Here is a 22,376-nt window from a genome sequence, read left to right as displayed (position 1 = left end):
ACCATTTTATTAACCACGGCGACTAAGGTTTTAGAGCTGGCGACAAAATTGGAACCAAAGTCACCAGCCTGGCAACTAAAATTGAGAAGAAAGATTGAAAGCGTGAGCTTGATTTTACATCTAAAAATTTTCACTGATGATCAAACTTGAGCAGTCAGTGGCCAAATAGCTACTAAGGAAAAAAAAAATAAACTTGGAGGGTAGAATAATAATAAATCTTACCAACTTTATTAGTGTACCTTTGAATATAAAGCCAGCCCCGAAGTTTAAAATCCAGCTGTTGAATGTTTAATATAATACAGTATTTTATATTTTTTTTACAGGGAAAATGGTTTAGAGCCTGACATAGACAGTTATGCTGCACTGTTAAATGTTTATGGTGAAGCAGGAAACATGGACGCTATTATGAAGGTTAGTATTATTAAATAATTATTTATTTTTTATTATAATTTATTGACTAGATTATTGCTTACATTAAGTAATTTTTTCATCTGATTATGATAAATAATGGAACAGTGGCAAAAGTCAAGAGTAAAAGTTCCTCAGGTTTTTTACAATTTTTTGTCTTGAAAACACTAGGTAGTATGAATTCCTGCAATTTCACTGATTTCTTTTTCATTCTGCATAGACAATTGATGAGATGCAAGAAAAGCATGTGTACCCAAACAGGAAAGTATTTTTGTCCTTGCTGGATGCAATTTCAAAACGTGGATACACTTCACTAATAAAGGAGGTATTGATTCCTGCGTCATATGATAACTCTATGTTCAATTCTGTTCCAGTAAAAATGTGGACGAAAATGTATGTGGAATTACAAACTCTTATGCAGTACAATCCTGTCCTGTTTGTTGGGTTCTAATATTGTTTTTAAATTGCATTTCAGCTGCTTCAAAAACCCATTGTAAAGACCCTTGTAGAAGGAAGTAAGTACATGTGTAACCAACTTAAAAAATATACCAAAAAACCTTCAGGGGGGTATGGGTATTTCCTAGAACAACCGGAAAGCCACTGTACTTTTCATTTGTAGTTGCAACCACTGCTAATCATCTATTGTGTGGATTTGATTTTAAAATGTTTCATGTGCGTTCTCTTTGAACAGGTTTGAGAGAACTAATGGTGACAGTTGCTACTCGCGGTGAAATCAACACTGCATTCCTGTTGCTAGGACACATGTCAGAAGCAGTCACAACTCAGGGTCCAGCTTATAGACATGAGACTGCCTTGCTTAAACATGTCATCTTCTCTGGTCAGGTATGTTGCTAAAAAATGAGAAGAAGTGCCCAATACACATGTAACTAAAAATTCCCAGATCCTAAAAGTAAGTCTCCTAACTCCCAGATGCAAAAAACCTGCCAATTATTATCCTTTCTAACCCCCGCCCCACCCTCCCCCTCTTTCCCACACTAAAAAATTAAAGGAATGGCACATTGCCACATTAAGTTCATTAATTGACTGAGCCACTATACAGACAGCCTACAGCAAAAGTGTCTGAGCATGCACAAGTCCTTGAACATTATTGAGAACTTTCCACATGTGCATTATTGATTTAATATACGGGTACATTGTTCATGGTATAAGTAAGCACTTGGAAAATAATTTTTCAAAACATTTATTTTAAAAAACCTGTGTAAGAAACACTAGACTGTACCTTGTACTTCTTGTCTTGACAGTCATATCACACATCTGTAAGTCAGAGCTAAATGTACATTGATTTGAATGACACTGGGGCTTGTTTCTTGTTTTATGTTAATTTATAAAGTCCTATCAAACTTTTGGTTGTAAGCTCTTGGTCAGGGCAAGACTTACCGGTAGTATTTCTGGCTAAAACACTTACCTTACCAACAAGTTTGTCAATGTACATGTACTGTGTATGAAAAGCATGAAAACTGGATAGGGGAAAACATGTTCAATGTTTGCATATAAAATGTGTACCTTTATATCTGCCATGCTGCAACAACATGACAACAACATGGAAGGTAATTATTAATTATTTTTTCTCTAATTGCACTGTTAGTCTCTAGATGTTATAATGGTCACCATTCGTGAGCTGGAGAAGCTGGGTATTTTTAAGAATGTGTATGAAGATGCTTTGGATATAAGCTTTGGAGCTAAAAACCCAGGTACAGTATTGGTACATTGTTGTTTGATATTGTTTGATGTCACCATGCATAAATTTAACAAATTAGCACAGTGAATAAAATTCACTCGATATTACAACTTACTGTAACAAATACCAATTAACTGATTAAAGTACATACTAGTTATGCAACACTTTCGAGTGGTATACTATGGAATATCCCACGAGTCACTTGTATTTTCTCGGTATACACACGAGCCTTTAGGCGAGTGTGTATACCAAGAAAATACAAGTGACAAGTGGGATATTCCATAGTATACCACGAGAAAGTGTTGTGTAACTATTTTATACCATGCCATAGAAAATACGCCTTCTAAATTTCGTCGAGAATACAATCGCAGCGCACGATGGGAAGGTTGGGTTGAATACCGTCGAATATACAACAGCTTTCCTGTATTCTGATTGGCTGTATTTTCTATGGCATGGTATAAATGACTGTATACATTCAAACTTGTATATTAAGCATATTAATTTAACATATTTTTCTTTTGTTCTTGATGTTAAATTTTGCAGAAGTTTGTTTTGTCATTTTACAAGAGATGCTTCAAAAGGTAAGAGATATCTAATGGATCTTGCATCTATCATCTTAAAAGAGCATTATTGCTGCAAGTTGGTCACTTCGAACACTTCACTTTGATACTAAATCTCTTGTTTAGTCATTACAGTCGAAGCTCTCGAAAGCGGACACCCTCGGGACGCGAAAAAAGTGTCCGTAACTAGAGCTGGCCGCTTTCGAGAATGATTCTCGTAAGCGGCCACTAGAGGTGTAGGGGAAAGATGGTCGCTTACAGGAGCTTGGCCAGCTAACAATAAAATACGGTACCATATTGGAAATACGCCGTATTAAATGACATTTTTGTTTTATTGCGTCCTATACTGGACAATCCAACGATCTAATGACGATAACTGAACAGTATCACAGTGTATACTGCAGTACTAGGACTTTCCCTTAGTGGTACGGCTTACAAATTCCTTGCCAGTATATTTTTTATGGGGACACTCAAATGTCTCTGCCTTGGGTAAAATCGAAACTTGAGTGCTTTGGCTACAGGGTTGTGCTGACAACGTTGTAATTCCAGTCACAAGAGCATATGCATGCAGGGTTCAACATAAAATCTCAGCATCTGGCCTAAATTTGTCGGCTTTTTATTTTCAAGACTCACATTTTACCGGCTGTCAATAATAAATGAGCACATACCCCCAATAGTCACGTTTTCTCACTTTCCGCGCTACACTAATTAAGAAAAACTCGTTGCCTAGCACGTGACCAAAATCTTCCTGAATGAAATTTTACTTTATTCCGTGAGAAACCTTGAGATTACATGTATAAACTGACTAAAACAAGATTTCGCACATATCGCATGCTTTGAACTGCTGAAATAATTTATGTGTCAAAATCTTTTCATTTTAATTAACGTGTTTCGCTGCGATCGCTCACTTCCACACAAATTATCGTAAACGGCTTTTCTTTATGTGTTTATTTAAGCGTGAAATATGCGACTTTGTCTAGACAAACTGTCGCGCTTCTTCACTCACAAACACGGAAATCTGTGTTATCAAAAACAAAACTGACTTTAGTTTGAACATGTGAAAATGCTTAACAACCGGCACTAAACAATTTTTTGTGCAAAAAAATCTTGTTAACACATGTAGAAACATAAAGTGGTAATTTATGCAAGGTATATTTCATACAAACTTGCATGTTTCACGCTTGAACAAACAAACGCGTGAGAGAGTCGTTCCCGGTGAGCGAGGATTCTCCTGATTTCAACCTCGGCACGCTTCAATTCTCCAAACCATTTTCTATTCTTTTTACTCATTTTAAAACGTTTTTCAAAAAGCTTTATAAACGTTTGAACTTTCTTTGAAATCTTTGCTTTCAGTTGGCCGATTCTTCAAACCATTTTCTATTCTTTCTACTAGTTTTACAGCCGATCAAAATTTCTTCGGTGAAACTTCGCCGGCAAGTGGTGTGAAACTGTCGGCTATCGCCGACAGCCGGCTGCTATTTTGAACCCTGTGCATGTAAGTGGTGTTCGATATGTAACCAGACGTGGTGACGACAAAACAACCACTGAAATATGGTACTGTAATTACTGTAAAATCATTGTGACAAACGGCGATGAAAATGTGATTGATGAAAACAAGATACAGAGGTTGTTAATAGGATTTTTTTTTTTGGAGGGGGGGGGGTGTCCGCTTACGGGAGCTTAAGAACAAAGAAAAAGTCTAAGTCGTAATCTCTGAAAGTGTCTGCGGCCGCTTACAGGAATGAGAATGTAATTTAAATATGTAGTTTGTATGGGAGTTAAAACGGGGTTTCAAACAAGGCGGCTGTAAGTAGAGCTGTCCACTTACGAGAGTGTCCGTTAAGAGACCTTCGACTGTAGCTTACATTGTAATTGCACCCAAATATTTAATAAACTATTCAGCCATTAAAATGTATTAATTATAGCTATTGTTTGAATTTACAGAAATTAAGAGTGCGAAACCATTATTTCTTCCCACTCATGGCAATGTATGCCCAAAAGAAAAATGCAAGAGGTACTGTAATCTCAGATTTGTCAGCAGTTTCCTGTTAAGTATTTCATCTTTGTATGCCACTTCTTACAAATCATGGGATTGATTTTTGTTTTCTTTTTCAATAGCTGCACAAGATGTAGTGAACCTGATGGGAGAGAATGGAATGCAGCCAGATGGAATAATGTAAGTACAATTTGCACATCTTCAAGTGTTAACTCTTAATGATAATGATCATAAACTATTGTTACTGTTTGTCTTACATTTCTTTTTGATCATGACTTCCAGATCCGAGTAGTGCTATAGCTCTCATCCTGGAATTCATTTCTGCCATATTTCCAAGTCAATTATTAGGCCCAGTAGCATTGCAGGTTGTTTTGCATGCTTATCTCGAGACCTCTGGAGCAAACCCTCTGTCATTAACGGAATTCTTTTGTTCAATAATGGCAAGCATGTACCTGTTGTCCATATTGGTTGGTAGTCTGACTTCCTTATTAAGTGTATTGTAAAGCATCACTTCAGGAGGATTTGCTAAATCACAGAATCGGATGTCTTCGCCATCATGCATTGGTCGAAACTTAACAATGACATAGTGCTATATTTGTATCGGATAGCAATCTTGGGTCACCATTGATCGATTCTAAGTCTTCTTATGCTGCATCATAGTCTGAGCTAGACTAAATTGCAAATTCTTATAATTATTTTGTTGATAGTTTGAGGTACTTACTGAAGTCTTATGGTAACCCTGATGCAAATGATGTTGAGGCTTTTATGAATCTCTCCCAGGTAATATCAGTAATTATTTCTTACTTGTATCTTAAGTCTTTTTTTAATACAGTGTAGCTGCTGTAACAAAATTAATAAAATCATCATAATCATCATTTTTGTTGTGGTTGTTGTTGTCGTCTTCACTGTTGCAGTCATCATCTTCGTTTATTTGAATACTCTAAACAAACATTTGGGTTTGCAAGGAGATCAAATGCATAAAGTCTACAAATTACATGACTTGTTTGTCCTCATATAATTAAATTGTTTAAGACACCAACAGTGTATAAATGACGCAGCTTGCTTTTAAGCAAGCAAATAATTCATGCCTGTGTAATTGTTTTAGTTTGTTTTTTGTCTATCCTTGATCTTCTCTGCAAACTGTGTAACCATGTTAGACAGCACAACTTTTAGGTTATAGAAATTTCTTTAAAAAGGCTTGCGTTGTCTGGACAATTGAACGTTTTCAACCTGTTGGCCAATTGTCAGCCGACTGTTGGCCAACAGTTGGCCACAGTCTGTGGCCGACAAACGGTCAACAGTAATGACGATTTACATTTTAAGTTTGTCATTTTTTAGGGTGTGCCAATGTCAAAAGTTGTTCTGACGTCCATGGCTCAGCTGGTTATGACAACTGGACAAGTGGACAAGCTGGAAAAAACCAGTGAGTGATTCAAGTGACCTCTCAACAACAGTTTTGATACGTGTAGGTAGTTTGCAACCAAGACCTTTGTGCCCCGTCCACGGGGCACAAAGGTCAGCCTAATCAGGAAGTGAGGGTTAAAATGACTCTCAGAATGCAGGAAATGTAGACATAAACAACTTGATTTTTCAAAATTTTCCAAGGGGAGAATACCCCTGGACTCCCCGAGATGCTCACACCTCTGGCGCCTGCACCCACCAATGCAAGATACTGCCTACAGCCCTGACAACACTTGTGCTGTGATGGATCGATGGATACTACCATCCTTTTTGTTACATGTCAGTTTGAGTAATTTGCAGTGGCCTTCTCATTGAAGATTTACCAGTTAAGACAATGAAACATTTTTTACTCAATTCAGCATGTGGTGGTGAAAAGGCCTAAAAATCAGCATTATTTTTGGTTTCTTCTTCCTCTTGAGCTACCTTGTGACCCAACAATCTAGTTTTCACCATAAGCAATGGAGTTATATAAATAAGCAGAATCGAAAGAAAATGGAAATATTTTGATTCTCATGACTCCGATTCTGTTGAGCTTATGACTCAATTTTCGCTACAGGTTGTAAGTACTCTTATGACTCTGATAATGACTCAGAGTAAAACTTCTTCACTAGTAAAAACCAACCTTAAGCAAAAAGTAATAATGCAATCTTTTTCAGTTGAATATGCTAAACAACAAGAAGGAATAAATCTGTCATGCATAGCAAGTGCATTCGAAAACTATCTCGGGAAAAGGTGTGTAAACCCTTAACTGTGATAGAACCTCCTTAATTACTAGTCTTTATGTGTCTCTTACAGTGCATCTAAGTTGGGTGAATTTGATGATGAAATCTTTGTCAACATGTAAATTCTTCAAGTAGTGGTCTCTTATCTTTTCTTGTAGATTTACCGTAGTTATTCGGTTATAAGGTGCACTCGGTTATAAGACGCACCCCAGTTGGGAGAATTTGATGATGCATTAACCCTTTTGGCTGTGACATGGAATTGAGTGCTAGCTTAAAGAAAATTGTTTTCAAATAATTTTTACTCTGGTGATCAGCTCTGTGAACTTCTTGCTTGTACAGGGCTTTCAAATAATAGAGGCTTAAAAAGTTACATGTAGATCCAGTGTTAATCTTGGGCAATACCTTTGAGTCACTGAACTTAATTTATTAATAAACAATTAAATTTGACTGCTGAGGGTAGCAGCAAGTCAAACAATCATAATTATTATAATAAAATATTATTTATTTTATTTTTCAGAAATTTTGACCCTCGGAATGGAGTGAAGGTGAATAATTTGCTTCCAGGAGTAGAATACCCAGAGCGTATTTGAACCCTGAAAAAAGATCATCTTCTGACTTATTCCAAAACATTTCAAACAAATGCATCCTTAAATAGCTTGAACTGCAATTGTTGAACTTAGTGAACATACTTTTTTCTTGTCAGATTCTCGAGGTTCTTGACAAACATGACTGTACTCATGGAATGCGTAAGTTTATTAAATGTACCGGTACCTTATATCAATAATTTAAAATACTTCAATTTATAAGTAACCAAAATAAAGAAAGGCTAGTCTGTGTGCTCACTTAATTGAGGAAGACTAGTGCTAACTTTGTTAAATGTTTTTACTTTTGATGTGGCGCTTATTTGAGGGCGTTTTTTTAGGGAGGCCCCAATATCCACATACAGATTCCCTTGACTGATCTCCATATATATTTTCTTATATTTACATTATTTTGGGAAATTTGTTAAAAGATCAAAGCAATTTCCCTCTGGTAATCATTTTTTAATGATTTTTAATCAGTCATAACTTCTGTTTCTTTTTCTTTTTTCTTTTGATTGAGTATTGGTATTGTGAGAATTATTTTGCTTTTTTTTTTGGGGGGGGGGTCTTAATCAGGCTTAGGATGCACTTTTGTGTAAATGTGCAGTGCCAATTTCTCAATATTGATGGTTTTATTCCTCGATTTTGACAACTTCTGACAACTTTTCATTTTGATATTGCATTCATTCATGAATATATTTTCGCTCCCGTTTCTTTTCAGCTTCCAAAATTGCGACCACATTACAAAATAGTGACCAAGATCGTGCCAAGGACAATGCAACTTTTGTTTCACTTCTTCTGAAAGCAGTGAGTTCTCTTAGAGATAATCTATTTTAGACATTTATATGGTCAGGGTTCGTACGCGTCTTGAAAACCCTTGAAAACCCTTGAATTTGCAGGAGTACGATTTCAAGGCCTTGAAAGTACTTGAAATTGGTTTTCGGTCCTTGAAAGTCCTTGATTTTTTTTATTGAATGTCAAAAGGCTTCAAGGCAATGAGAAGACCGCCAAAATAAGCCTTTTTTTAGTTCTTCAGCAAGCACATCAACGGCACAACAGACTGGAAATTGTTGATTTGTGGTAAAGTTCATGAATAAAAGTCCTTGAAATTGTTACCCTGGTCCCATATAGCGCCACAATAAACGTATAGCACTTCAAAACATTGTATTTTCGTCCTTCACAACTCATACAGTCGTTTTCACTACGTTCGTGAACGTTCTTCCCTCGTGTACGATTACCCCGGATGTACTAGCCTACGTCAGGCGTAACGCACTTCCGTTTAGGGCTAATGGCTTCACACTTCCGGTTAAAACTGTTTCCTAACAAACTCCCCCTGCAAAGAAAGTGTCGTCCCGACACTTGGACATAAACTGCATAATTGCACACACTAAGAGGGTTTTACCCCTGCAAGGAAAATGTCACCGAAAATTACACATCATTAACTTTCACAACTAGACTTCTCGGTAGGATCCTGACTATTAACTCTGTTCTAAAAAGGCTGCAGCAACTAAATTCCGCGGTAACATTTCCTGTCCATAAGATACACTCTGTATCAGTTCAAAATACTGAGTTCTAACACGAGGGATCAAGCGGACATCTAAGTGCACTGTTTTTTTTGTTTTGTTTTGTTTTTGTAAACAAACATATTCGCATGCAAAGAGTTATTTCAGTTCACAATACTAGGCACTGGTACATGCCCAGAGTTCATACAGGTACTTGCATCAGATCACTCCTTGGGTGGTACACAACAGGTTGGTGTATCGGGTACTGGTTCACTGGTTGGAAGACAGGGAAAGGTACTGGTGTATACTGCAGGCACGTCCCTGGATAACCAAAGATAGCTGGATTCTGAGACACATGTTGGTATGTAGGTAGTTGGAACTGCTGTACAGCTGGTAAACCTGCACTCCAAGTAGGATAGGGAGTACAGTACTGAGGTAACTGATTTCCCAGTGTACTGTTGGCAGCTATGAAGTGTGTTGTACCTTGGGTCTCATTATGTGGGATTGCCAAGTTGGTTATACGTCAGAAGGGTTGGTGGGTGTCTCTGTCGTTGAGGCCTTGGCTCCAGTTCAGGAGGGTCAGGTTGACTATTGTCGTTCGGAATTTGGGAATCTTGCTCTTCTCCACTCTCAGACATGTCATCTTCCATTTCTGTCGTAACAGTGCAGTCGCTGTCTTTCTCCCCTTGATAACTGGTGTCGGGTACTGTGTCTTCTAACTGTGTAGTCTGAGGCTGTCTCTCCACAACAGTAACCACCTCAGTAACCACCTTCTCTAGGGTCTGCCCAGTCTGACGATTCATTGGAGCGATTGTATACTCATCCTCACTGCTTGTCCCATCTGATACGGTTTCAACCAATGATGTGGGTGTCTGTTGAACAATGTCACACTTGTTCTTCTGGGCTTTTCTTCTCTTGTGGGAAATCGTGCTTGGAATCTCAATAGGGAGATAACTACATGGTAGAAGTAGGTTCCTGTGTAGAATCCTGTTTCCTGCAGTTCCAGCCTCCGGCTTAACTTCATACACAGGGCTATCTTTGCCTTTACGACTAACAACTATGTGGACCCGATCCTCCCAATGTGATAGCAGCTTGCCTGGTCCACCCCGTTCGCTTAGGTTACGTACGAGAACTCTGTCCCCAGGTTGCAACACCGAACTGCGTACAAAGCGGTCATAACAATGTTTGGCTCTTGTGCCGGTTTCCTTGGACTTCTTTCCTGCTAGTTCATATGCCTCCGTCATTGCTTTCCGCCACTTTTCTACATATTGCGAGTGATTCTCGTGGTTGGTTTGACCTTCGATTCCAAACATCAAGTCTACAGGCAAACGGGGGTGGCGACCGAAAAGAAGGAAGAACGGCGAGTAGCCAGTTGATTCATGCCTCGTGCAATTATAGGCATGGACCACATGGTTCAAATGTTCTGCCCAGCGTGATTTCTGGGTTTCTGGTAAGGTGCGAAGCATTCCCAGAAGTGTCCGGTTGAATTGCTCGACTTGACCGTTCCCTTGCGGGTGGTATGGGGTGGTGCGAGAATGTTTCATGCCACACAGCTTCTCTAGTTCCTTACGGAGGCGGTTTTCAAATTCTCCACCTTGATCGTGATGAATCTTCAAGGGAAAACCAAACCGGAGAATAAAGTCATTGTGGAGCTTTTGGGCAACTGTCTTCGCTGACTTGTTTCTTGTGGCATAGGCTTGGGCATAGCGTGTGAAATGATCCATCACAACTAGGATATACTCATACCCTCCACTACTCCTTTCCAAATGAAGAAAATCAATGGCAATGAGTTCAAAAGGCGAAGTGGTCACAATAGGTTTTAATGGAGCTCTGGTCTTAAGCGTGGGAGTTTTTTGTTTAACGCATTGACAGACATGTCCAATGTGGTGTTCAATATCTCTCTGCAGGGGCCAATAGAAGCGCTCTCTGGCAAGGTCTAGTGCGCGGTCTACCCCCAGATGACCCATGTTTTCATGAAGTTCTTTGAGTACCAGTGACCGAAGCTGCTTGGGTATTATGATTTGGGTTCGAGTTCCTTTACGCCGTCTAAGTATGCCATCCTTGTCAAAGGAAAGGTTTTCCCATTCGTGCAGGAGAAGTTGGGTCTCGCTTAACTCCTGTTTCCTCTCCCCTGTTGTTGGTCGTTGGCCACGCTGAATCAAATCACTCACCCGACGAACAACCTGGTCGGTGGCTTGTGCATGCTGTATGTCATTCGTTGGTACGATGGGTTCATGTGCCCTGACTGGGTCAGTTGGTAGAACAGTATGGTCTCCGGTGAGGGCCGACACCCAGTTCACTTGGCCTTGGTCTTGGTATTTTGCTGAGCACGCAACAGTCTGGAGAATCTCCTGTGGTACTATTTCAGTGTACGTTTCCATGTGGGCCGTGTCATCAAGGGGCACTCGAGATAAGGTATCAGCGTCAATGTTGGTTTTTCCGGGACGATAGTGGATAGTGAAATTGAAATCGGTCAACTCCCCAACCCAGCGCAAACCAGTGGCGTTCAGTTTTGCAGAGGATAAGACATAGGTGAGTGGGTTATTATCAGTGTACACTTTAAAACTTGGTGCGTAATAGAGATAATCTCGAAACTGATCGCAGATGGCCCACTTGAGCGCTAGAAACTCCAGCTTCCCAGAGTGGAGATGGTAATTCTTTTCGGCTGGGGTTAAGCTGCGGATCCATATGCCACAACACGGAGAATGTCATTCTGATACTGGTACAAGACGGCACCTAACCCGTCCTTGGAAGCATCAGTATGAAGGACAAAGGGTTTCTGAAAGTCCGGGTAGGCCATAACTGGAACGCTTGTGATCGAAGTAATCAGTGTCTCCAGGGCCGATTGATGAATGTCTGTCCATTCCACTGGGTGTTTTGCCGGTAGCTGGCCATTGTCACCATGGTTCCTCTTGGCTTTATCTTGCTTAGCCCCTTGCGGTGGTTGACCCGGAGTCTTCACCAAATCATAAATAGGCTTGCTGATTATTGAAAAGTTCTTAACATATCGGCGGTAATAGTTCAGGAAACCCATAAGTTTGCGCACTTCATTCACTGTCTTTGGAGGAGAGTTTTTGAGTGCAAGGACCGGTTTAATACTGGATGGGTCCAGTGCGTAACCCTCTTCCGATACAACACGCCCAAGAAATTTAACTTTTCTCTTAAACAATTCACACTTTCGAGGTTTCAGTTTGACACCATGCTCTCGCAATCTTCGAAGGACCTTGCGTGTGTGTTCGAGGTGTTCCTCAAATGTAGCACTGAAAATGATAATATCATCCAGGTAAGGTACACAGACAGTGTCTCTTAAGTCTCCCAGACAGTTCTCCATAAAACGCTGAAAGGCCCCAGGTGCTCGAGAGAGACCGAAGGGTATTCGAACCCACTCGTAGAGGCCCCATGGGGTGATAAGAGCTGTCATGGGTTGGCTGTTTGGACCCATGAACCCTTGGTGATAGGCCTTGCCCTGGTCAAGGACAGAGAACCATGCATTGCCTCCAAGGTTATCTAGCGTTTCTTGTATTCGGGGTATTGGGTGTCGGTCAGGTCGTGTCTTCTTGTTCAATGCTCTGAAATCCACACACAGCCGTAAGCTTTGGTCCTTTTTTCTCACACAGACGACCGGAGAGCTGTACGATGATGATGATCTCTTGATAAAGTTCCGGTTTAACAAATCTTCAATGTGGGCTTTCACCTCCGGGGAGAGTGGTTTGGGTACTGCTACATAGTTCTTCTGTACCGGTGTCTGGTCATCCAAATCCAGATCAAGTTCAAGGTCAGGGATACATCCGACATCATTATCATCTTTAGCAAAAGAGTCAGCTTCTTCAGTTAGTAAATTTAAAGCCATCTGTTTTTGAGCAGGTGTCAGGCCTTCCAGGGGTATGTCCTTGATATGTGTGGGGACTTCTGCTGCTACTCCTCCTACCGGTTCTGTAGTCACTGATTCTTGGACCTCCTCAATGGTGCTGTTATCGCTACTCTCCGGCTCTTTTAGTTTAACTTCAAGTGGTGTCACAGACTGAACAAGTTGCAGTCGACCGAGTAAAGTTCTTCCCCGAAGTACTATGTCATGGTTGGTGTTGTTGGTGATGTCAATGTCCACTTGACTTGATTTTCCTCTCTTAACAGTCAGCAACGTTTCCGAAACTTCCAAACCACTAGGCCATGGGTTGGCCTCATCCGGTTCAAAAAGAACTGGTGTCGGTCTTTCCACAGGTCCTGTATTCGCTCTGCAGGTGACCCTTTGGCTCTGCTTGGGTGGTATGATGGTGTCACGCTTGCTAGTCTTGATAAAGCAAAGTTCCCCTTGATTAAGGTTCTTGACAAAATTCACAAATACTGAGGCAGTTTGGCTGTCAAGATCAGTGAAGCTGGCAGTGACAGCTTGGGACAATGCAACATCCCCATTGCTATCTTTAATAATCTCCTCAATAACATTAAAGCCAATTAACGGTGAGTCCAAATATTGTTCCGTAACAAGAAAGGGAACTATCAAATCATTGTTGCACGATGATAGTCTAAAATTCAGCTCCACCCATCCTATGTATGGCATCTCGCTACCATTGGCAGCAGTCAAGTTCAGTTTAGTGTTTAGTAGTTCCGAGATGTCCCTAACAGCAACATCAGGAAAATTCCTCTTTACAAACTCATTAGATATAATCGACACCTGGGCCCCTGTGTCCCACAGTACATCTACTGAATGCCGATTAATCTCTCCCTTAACAGTGCATCTTTTCCCCACTAATCCCACTACTGTGGCTTGCTGTTGTGGTGTCAGATGACTCACAAAGGTGTGGTTGTTAGGGTCCAGTTCCTTTGGTTCTACCTTGTTGGCAACGTGTGAAATTGCAGTGCATAACACTTTGTGATCTGGCCAGTGTTCCTTTTGACAAGCCCGACTACAGTATTTCACGGCCTTACATTTTGAACATTGCAAGAACTTTACTCTCTCTGACTGAACTTGGCCACAGCCATTACATCGATGGGACTTGTAGCTGTTACTGTCGACTATTCCGTGTCCCGCCGGGATAGTCGCTGGCCGTTTCCCTGACGACTACCCCTGTTCCTATTTCTAATACACTCACGAGCTATGTGTCCAGAGCTACCACAAGCAAAACAATGGTCACATTCCTCTCCTCTTCCACGCTCCTTACAACTCTGACAACCCCAACTTGGATACCTTGGCTGGTAACCACTGCCTCTGCCTCTGAGGGGGGATCGACCCCAGTCGGGTCTTGCTGCTTGACCACCTTGGGCGTTTACTCGACCTTTGAGCTCGTTAATCTCTGATTTCATCTGCCGAATTTCAGAAAGGATCTGTTGGCTTCCATCTGCACTTAGGCCTCTGGTCTTCTGTTCACCTTCAACCTTGGCGATTTCGCAGGCATTCACTTTTGTCACTTTTTGGCGTTCTGTTGCCAGTTTCGTGTTTCTTTCTGCTTGCTGTGAAGCTAGTTCATTAACTTGTTTCATAAGTTCCTCGTCAGTGAGCCCTGGGGTGCGAAGGGTTGCTCGCAAGTTCGATGCTAAAATGTCATCACGAAGCCCAGTCTCGAAGGATTTTACAAATGTCTTCTGGATCAGGGACAGGCCATAATTAAACTCACAATCAGATTCCTGACTGGAAAAATTTACTTTGTTACGCAGGTCCAGCACACGGAGTAAGAATTGCTGAGGTGACTCGTTGTTTTGTTGGCATACTGTCGCCAGCTGTTGATACACTTCAGATGCAGCTTTTTCGCGATAGTGGACACGAAGAATTCGCCGTAATTTCGCAAGGGATAGGTCATTTAATGTCTCCACATAACTTCGAAGACTACTATGAGGCGAGATCGCACGAATAACCGCATCAACAATTTCACTTTCTTTATATCCACGTTTTAGGCCCGAATCAATTTGATGCATTAATGACACGAACGTCAACTTTTCTGTCTGTCCAGGCTCGCCAATCTGTCCCGAAAGTTTATACTCTCTGCGCAGCAAGGATGGGGCGACCTTTGATCCCGCCAGTTGGCTCAAAATATTTTCTGTGTCCTGTTCAACTTGCTCTTTGTTTGTTTTTCCCCCGGAGCCCATCTTTTCGTCCTTTTCACCGTTAGCTACTGGTTTCTTTTCTGTTTCTTCGGTCAATCCACCCGCTTTTTCGAGAGGGGGTACAGTTCCTTTTACAAATGCGAATAGCTGTTCCAGACATGCATATGCAGCCTTTTCATCGTTCTCCATTTTACCATCTATTTCTTTTCTGATAATTTTGATAAGCTGCATTTTCGTTTTCCCCGCTACTTCGTCTTCAATCCCTAATATTTCCATCATTTCGGCAAGTTTGCCCTCATCTTGGTCGAACAATCGCGCTTCAACTTGCAGTTGCAATTGCTCCATGATATCAAAACACGTCGTACAGTTCAGCGATTTTCAAAACACAAACATCCAGTCCCAAGCACTAAATACCACACAAAACACGGCCGTCTACCCTTTTAGTCGACTTTTATCGACGGGGATAGTTTATCTATCACAGTGACTCAACTGTTGTACTCTTACCGTTGGCATCTGACTACAAATCCCTTTCACAAACTTGCACTATTCCACGTGGTCTGCGCGATCGTTTCGACCTGCTCGCTTGAATATTCCTCGTTCAAAATTCACGTATTTTGCTTCCCACAACGCCTGAAATTCTCCTTTTAACTTGGGATCCGTAATTCGTCCTGGCAGGGTCGCCAAATTGTTACCCTGGTCCCATATAGCACCACAATAAACGTATAGCACTTCAAAACATTGTATTTTCGTCCTTCACAACTCATACAGTCGTTTTCACTACGTTCGTGACCGTTCTTCCCTCGTGTACGATTACCCCGGATGTACTAGCCTACGTCAGGCGTAACGCACTTCCGTTTAGGGCTAATGGCTTCACACTTCCGGTTAAAACTGTTTCCTAACAAAATTTCCAAGAAGGGTCCTGGAAAGTCCTTGAAAAGTCCTTGAATTTTTGGCCTGAAAAAGTGTACGAACTCTGTATGGTATTAGTGTAGTCATTGAGAGAGGCTCATGATCTACTATGTACAGTGCAATGTACATGTGCATCACGGTACTGCCTGTCGTGACAGCTTTCTTTTAAATGATCACATGTTTACTTAGTATTAATAGTATCTTATTGTCTTCACAGGGTCTGAGACATTTACTGGACTCACGGGCGTACACATTTGTGTTGTCACGATTTCAGAAGCTACAAATGAAAGATGAATTCTATGAAGTAAGTATTTAAATAAATTTTATTGCTTCTAAAGCCCAGAGGTTCTCTGTGAGATCCAGTATTTTTTTAGAAATTGCTTGTAAGAGTGGAAGATATTAAGCTCTTGATTTAACAAATTGTACATGCACTGCAAATTAATTTGCCAATGTTTATCAAGTTTTTCACCATTTTGATGAGACAATCATGTCAAGCCATCTGTTAAAAAAAGCTATTCTAAATTCGCATTGGAGTCAACCAGCCCACACCGTCTGCCAGAGGTTTTCTCAGTTTAGTGATACAAGTGTGAGGTGCTGTGACCTAATGGTTAAGTGCACTGTACTCCGGATCAAGCGGTCTAGGTTCGAGCCCTGGTCGGGGCACTGCATTGTGTTCTTGGACAACACACTTTACTCTCATAGTGCCCCTCTCCACCAAGGTGTATAAATGGAGTACCAGCATCCCATCAAGGGATAAGCAGAAATACTCCTAGTCACTTAATGCTACAGAATCCAGTGAGGATAATTTCTGGCCTGATGAGCCACTTGGCACCAACAGCAAGGCTTTATAGTGATATGAAGCGACTACATGTAGTCTATCACTTGTTAGCTGGCATTTTATCAGGTTGCCCTAACATATCTCTAGTACCCTGATTTATACAAAAACATAGTCCTGTGATGGTGATAGGCACTGTGAGAGAAAAGTCTTTTGCCCAAGAACACAACACAATGACTCTCGCCAGGGCTTAAACTTAGACCACTTTAAACACAAGGCCACCATGTCTCCGACTTGTCAAGTAGTTACGATTATTAATTATTAGTTTATTAACAATAACTTTCTCTTTGTTTAGTTTGTACGGGTGATGAAGGAGTATGAGGTCGATCTGGATGTACATCACTATAGACAACTGCTGAAAGTAAGCATAATCACAAATAATAATTTAATATTAGTTATAATTATTATTATTGAGGGAGTAGAGTACACCAGGCATAACTAATCAATGATCAGTGACATCAATTGGTAATCAATGAGACATCGATGGTTAATCAGTTGATTAGTCATTGATTATTGGCGATGATCGATGAGTAATCGAAGCCCGAAATTTTGTGGCCCATTGATTACTCATCAATGACATCGATTACTCATTGATGTAATTGATTACCTATTGATGTGATTGATTACTCATCAATGACCCACTGATTGCTCATCGACTATAATACTGCACACAAAAGACACATTCCTTGCTTTCTTGTACCATTTTTTCGTTATTGATTTTTTTTATCTGTGTTGGTCATATTTTGCTTTATAACTGGCATTCTTGTTGACGAAATTATGCCTTCACAAAAGGTCAAGACATGAAGGGCTAATCACTTCATCCTACTCTTTATTTAATTACAAAACAACTGAACAGGAAAACCAACTAGTCTGAAAAAGTACGCAGACAAGAATCGACTACGTGGTTATGAATTATGTTCGGTGGACATTTGTCAGCAAAGTAAAACTGCTTCGGCTTAGGGAGACAGCTGTCATAAGCAGTTACACAGAGTTACATTACGCACTGGAACAGCTGCAAGCACTTTTATTTTCTGTTCTTTTTTTTCACGTGTAACCGATTGTTATGGCGTGTACAACCACGAGATGATTGATTTAGTGAAATGTCAACCCAAGAAAAACATAAGTGCAGGTAATTGACAAGAAATTGCTCAATAGGTGTCCAGTTACAGTGATTCAATATCAATCCCAACTGGCAAGAGGCAGACCAGTTGGCTATTTGCAAGTGCAGCTGAGGTGTTTATTGTGGTTTTCACTGAAATACAAACTTTGAAATTCAATCCTCAACCAAAAGTTTACGCTTTTTGCTGCCGTCAATCATCTTAGCGGACCTCTCGGGAAACAGAAGTGTACTTCAATCAGGTCAAAAGGTCAAGTCTTTCGGCTGTGATTGGTAGATTTTGATCCATTTTGTTTGTTTCTGTTTTTCGTGGTTCGTTAGCTGTCGCCATTATTATGATTGACGGCAGCGAAAAATGCAATCGTTTGTTGGATTTTAAATTTCAGAGTTCGCATTTCACTGAAAACCGCAATAACTTGGGACTACCAAGGAACAACACCAGCTAGTGGTCAGAACAGGATTTGGATCTGCAGCCTCCAGATTTTAAGCCCAACACCCTAACCACTCATCCCCACTGCCTCGTCATAATCAATATGCCAGGGAATTAGTGTTATTTTCAAGTCAAGAGATCTAAAAATGTGTCTTTTGTTATGTTTTGTAGATGATGGGCTTTGATGGAAAGGCAGAAGCTGCACAATTTTGTTTTGACAAGTTCAAGGTAAGAAATATTTCCATAGGAATGCATTTTTTTAAAGAATTTCATTGGTTACTTTTAGAAGAGCTCCCAGCAGCCCGAAGGGCCGCAGAACATACCCATAGACCAAACCCATAGACCATACCCATAGAAATATTCACAGAACCATGCTTTTGGTTTTTCATTGTGATCATGGTTAACGGCATGGTTCGCGGGTGTGTGCACCTGGCGATGAAGGTATGTCGCCCCAACATGGCGGCATACTCCAGAAATAGGTTGGTTCTTATTAAAATTGTAAATAATAACAAAGAACTTTCGGACCCCAAACATATTATTTCTGATGCATTTAATAATTATTTTGCTAATGTTGGCAACAAGCTAGAAAATGAAATACCCAGAGTCAACAAAAGACCTGAGGAATATCTACGTTTACCACAAAACAACAGCTTTTTTATTTCTCCCACCACAACCACCGAAATAGAAAACATAATATCTAGTCTCAAAAGTGGAAAGGCTGTAGGTCCCTTCAGTATCCCCATTGACATACTCAAGCTTCTAAAATCTGTTATTTCCAAACCATTGGAGATTCTTTTTAACACCTCATTTTCAACTGGCACTGTCCCTACTGATTTCAAACTAGCTAACATCATTCCAGTTTTTAAAAAAGGGTCACGAACTTGCTTGTCCAACTACCGCCCAATTTCTTTACTTTCGGTATTTAATAAGCTATTGGAAAGACTTATGTATAATAGATTAATTAAATATCTAGATAATAGTAATATATTCTACAACAAGCAATTTGGTTTTCGAACCAGACATAGTACAGATCATGCCATTCTCTGTATAATCGACAAAATACAGAGAGCAATTGAAAATAGGAACATCTCTTGTGGAATCTTCCTAGATTTTAGTAAAGCCTTTGATACTGTCAATCACAATATTTTGATAAAGAAATTGGAGCATTATGGTATCCGGGGTATAGCCAAGGAGTGGTTTATTTCATATCTAAGTAATCGGCGACAAGTTGTCACTGTAAACTCAGTCACGTCATCTCAGTGTAACGTGACATGTGGAGTTCCACAAGGGTCTGTCCTTGGTCCATTGCTCTTTTTAATATATATAAATGATTTTCATAATAGCTCAAACCTTTTTGATTTTCATCTATTCGCAGATGATTCTAACTTATTTTGTGAACATAAAATTATTTCTGAATTTGAAGAATCCATAAACAATGAGCTAAGTAATGTTCACACCTGGCTCTGTGCCAATAGATTATCTCTTAACATTGATAAGTCAAACTTTGTAATATTCCATCCTCCACAAAAGAATGTACAAAGCCTTAATATTTGTCTCAAAATTAATGATAAGCAATTAAAAAGAGAATACTGTATCAAATACTTGGGCATTATGATAGACTCTAATCTTAGTTGGAAAAAACATGTTGACTGCACTGTTAAGAAGTTCAGGAGAAGTATTGGAATTCTTAGCAAAATCCGTCATTATGTAAGTCAAGAAATTCTATTAACTTTATATTATGGCTTAGTATATCCTTTTCTGATTTATGGACTGATTGCCTGGGGTAAATCTACTGTAAATCCAATTTTTATCTTACAAAAAAAAAAGCAGTACGGGTGATGACATTCTCTAGCTTTGATCATCACTCCAGTCATCCAACTGTTCAAGTCTCTGGAGATTATTAAATTTTCTGATCTCGTTACCTTCGTCATTGCCACTTTCATGTATAAATTTTATAATCAATTGTTACCCTCTGTATTCCAGTCCTTTTTCACCAAGCTAGATACTGTACACAGTTACTATACTAGGCATTCTGCAAAACAGTCTTACTATCTCCCCAAAGCAAGAACAAATTATGGAAAATTTAATATTCGATTTCAAGGCCCTAAGATATGGAATGCTATTGATTATGATATAAAGCACTTGCCAATTTCATCATTCAAAATTAAACTGAAACAGAGCTTTCTCCAAGGCTACTAGTCAATTCACTTTTCCTTTGTCTTCACATTAAGATAATATCACTGTTTTTGCAACACCTTACCATTATGTTTCTGATATTCTTCATTGTTCAGTTCATTTATTTTTTTTATTTAAGGTAATAGATTAAGCGTATAATTTCAGCTTCTTTTCTTCTTTACTTTCTGGTATATATTATATTCTATATTATATTTTGTATGTGTGTCCGTGTGTACGTGTGTGTGTCCGGCCAAAATTTGACAACTCAATTTGTAAACTGGCAACCCGGCATTTTTAACCTAGTGGTTATTTCGGGTTGCCAGAACTCCTTATCTTTAGTAATATATTTTTATAACAATTCTGTAATTTAATTTATTGATAAGGAAATAAAGAGGATGTTGTTGTTATGTTGTTATTGTTACCTTTGATATTGGACATCCATGTTATGGCCAATTGACAGCTGTCAAAACAAGGTATCCGCTGACCAGTATCACATGACCATCTCGCAAGCTCAGCCTTTTAAACCTATATAACCTGTAGGCCTTGATACATGTTGCTCTCATTATCATGCGCAACCTTGTCAAATAATTAGATAACAACATAAGATCTGTCTTTTTAGCAATTAGCAGAACCATCAGAGTTGGAATACAGTTACCTGATTCTAGCATATGCCAATTGTCCAGAAGGAGGAATCCTTGCTGCTGAGCCAAGAGAACGGGTACAGATCAGTATTGTATTCTGTGGTTATTGCTTTTTTTAAGATTGCAATACTTTAGTTAAAATTGTGTCTGATGACAGGGTGGAGGGGGTGGGATAGGTTGGTAGGGGTTGGGTGGCATAGGTTGTTGTGGCATCAGTTCTGTTCTGTTGATGTTGATTTTGATTGTAATAAGAAGCGATTTTTTAAAACATTTAACTATAAAAAGCTGTGATCAAGTGTTTCTTAAAAACACATTAAGAAAACTTTGTTAAAAAATGATGATGTTTTGATGTTGAGCTAACATCATTATCAAGTCAAAATGAAAGTAGTTAAAAAGCTAATGTATAAATACTAGATAAAAACAGGTAAGAGCAGTTGCACAAGGAATAAAACTGCATGAGAATCAGAGATCTGAACATATAGGTATCAGCTAGTAACCTTGTTATGTTTGAAGTTAAATTTTAACAGTAGTAACATTTTTTTTTCTTTTGCCTTCAAACAGAACATGAAACGAATCTGTCAGTTGTTCAATGCAATGTGGACAAAAGGATTCAAGTAAGTTAATACAGCTGTTATTGTATGACTGGGAAAGACATTTCATCAGGCAAATTTTCATTAATTTTTAATTTGCACTGCAGTACAAATTAAAGCGTGCATTCAAGTCCATTACTTTTTACCCTCCATGCGTTTTGTCAGTTTGCAAACACAGTTTGCTGGTACTCATTTCAGTACACTCCTACATGGAGAGAGGCACTGTGAGAGTGATAAACACTACACGAAACCACCTTCTACATGAACATCTTGATGAATAGGGCTGTATATACTCTTGAAAACTTTAACCTGTAAAATTTGACAGTACATCCCTTTTTATGGTTGTTCTGTTGAAACTGCAGGGATATTAGAACAGGAGTTTTCGTGCTGGAATTCCTTGCTTAGTAGATACCCCAGCCCCGTGCTCCTGGTACATTGTCGACAATGATAAATATAATATGATAAAATGAGTGTTGATGTCATGTTACATGTACATACATGTATATCTTTTCATTTCAGTTATTTAGAAACATTTTTTAATATTCGCTCTCTAACAACTACTTTATATACAATCATTATGTTCTGTATAGCCTTACAAACCGAGCTAAAGGTGCTGCATGCATAGCACATATGCACACAGGTCAACTGGAGAGAGCAGAGGAAATAAGAAAGTGAGTGAATATAGAATGATGTTGTGTTTATATAAAAATTATA

The 22,376-nt window shown here is 39.5% G+C and overlaps 1 protein-coding gene across 1 annotated transcript in view; it reads left to right on the top strand.

Moving 5' to 3' along the window:
• LOC144630317 (leucine-rich PPR motif-containing protein, mitochondrial-like) overlaps window positions 1-22,376 on the top strand; it is a 52,584-nt gene that overhangs the window by 4,719 nt on the left and 25,489 nt on the right. The window contains exons 7-26 of the mRNA XM_078488664.1: window positions 324-411; window positions 629-733; window positions 884-923; window positions 1,100-1,251; window positions 2,015-2,120; window positions 2,651-2,688; window positions 4,612-4,681; window positions 4,786-4,843; window positions 5,371-5,443; window positions 6,002-6,086; window positions 6,781-6,856; window positions 7,364-7,391; window positions 7,550-7,592; window positions 8,149-8,234; window positions 16,092-16,178; window positions 17,005-17,070; window positions 18,428-18,484; window positions 21,051-21,149; window positions 21,634-21,686; window positions 22,253-22,333. Of these exons, the coding sequence (XP_078344790.1) occupies window positions 324-411; window positions 629-733; window positions 884-923; window positions 1,100-1,251; window positions 2,015-2,120; window positions 2,651-2,688; window positions 4,612-4,681; window positions 4,786-4,843; window positions 5,371-5,443; window positions 6,002-6,086; window positions 6,781-6,856; window positions 7,364-7,391; window positions 7,550-7,592; window positions 8,149-8,234; window positions 16,092-16,178; window positions 17,005-17,070; window positions 18,428-18,484; window positions 21,051-21,149; window positions 21,634-21,686; window positions 22,253-22,333 (1,491 nt within the window). The remainder of the gene's footprint in view (window positions 1-323; window positions 412-628; window positions 734-883; window positions 924-1,099; window positions 1,252-2,014; window positions 2,121-2,650; window positions 2,689-4,611; window positions 4,682-4,785; window positions 4,844-5,370; window positions 5,444-6,001; window positions 6,087-6,780; window positions 6,857-7,363; window positions 7,392-7,549; window positions 7,593-8,148; window positions 8,235-16,091; window positions 16,179-17,004; window positions 17,071-18,427; window positions 18,485-21,050; window positions 21,150-21,633; window positions 21,687-22,252; window positions 22,334-22,376) is intronic.

This window comes from Oculina patagonica, chromosome 11, assembly GCF_052425735.1.
Source record: "Oculina patagonica isolate OP01 chromosome 11, crgOcupat, whole genome shotgun sequence".
NCBI classification, from domain to species: Eukaryota; Metazoa; Cnidaria; class Anthozoa; order Scleractinia; family Oculinidae; genus Oculina; species Oculina patagonica.
The sequence above is the reverse complement of the archived record's forward strand: the minus strand, read 5'-3'. Positions and strand labels throughout refer to the sequence as shown.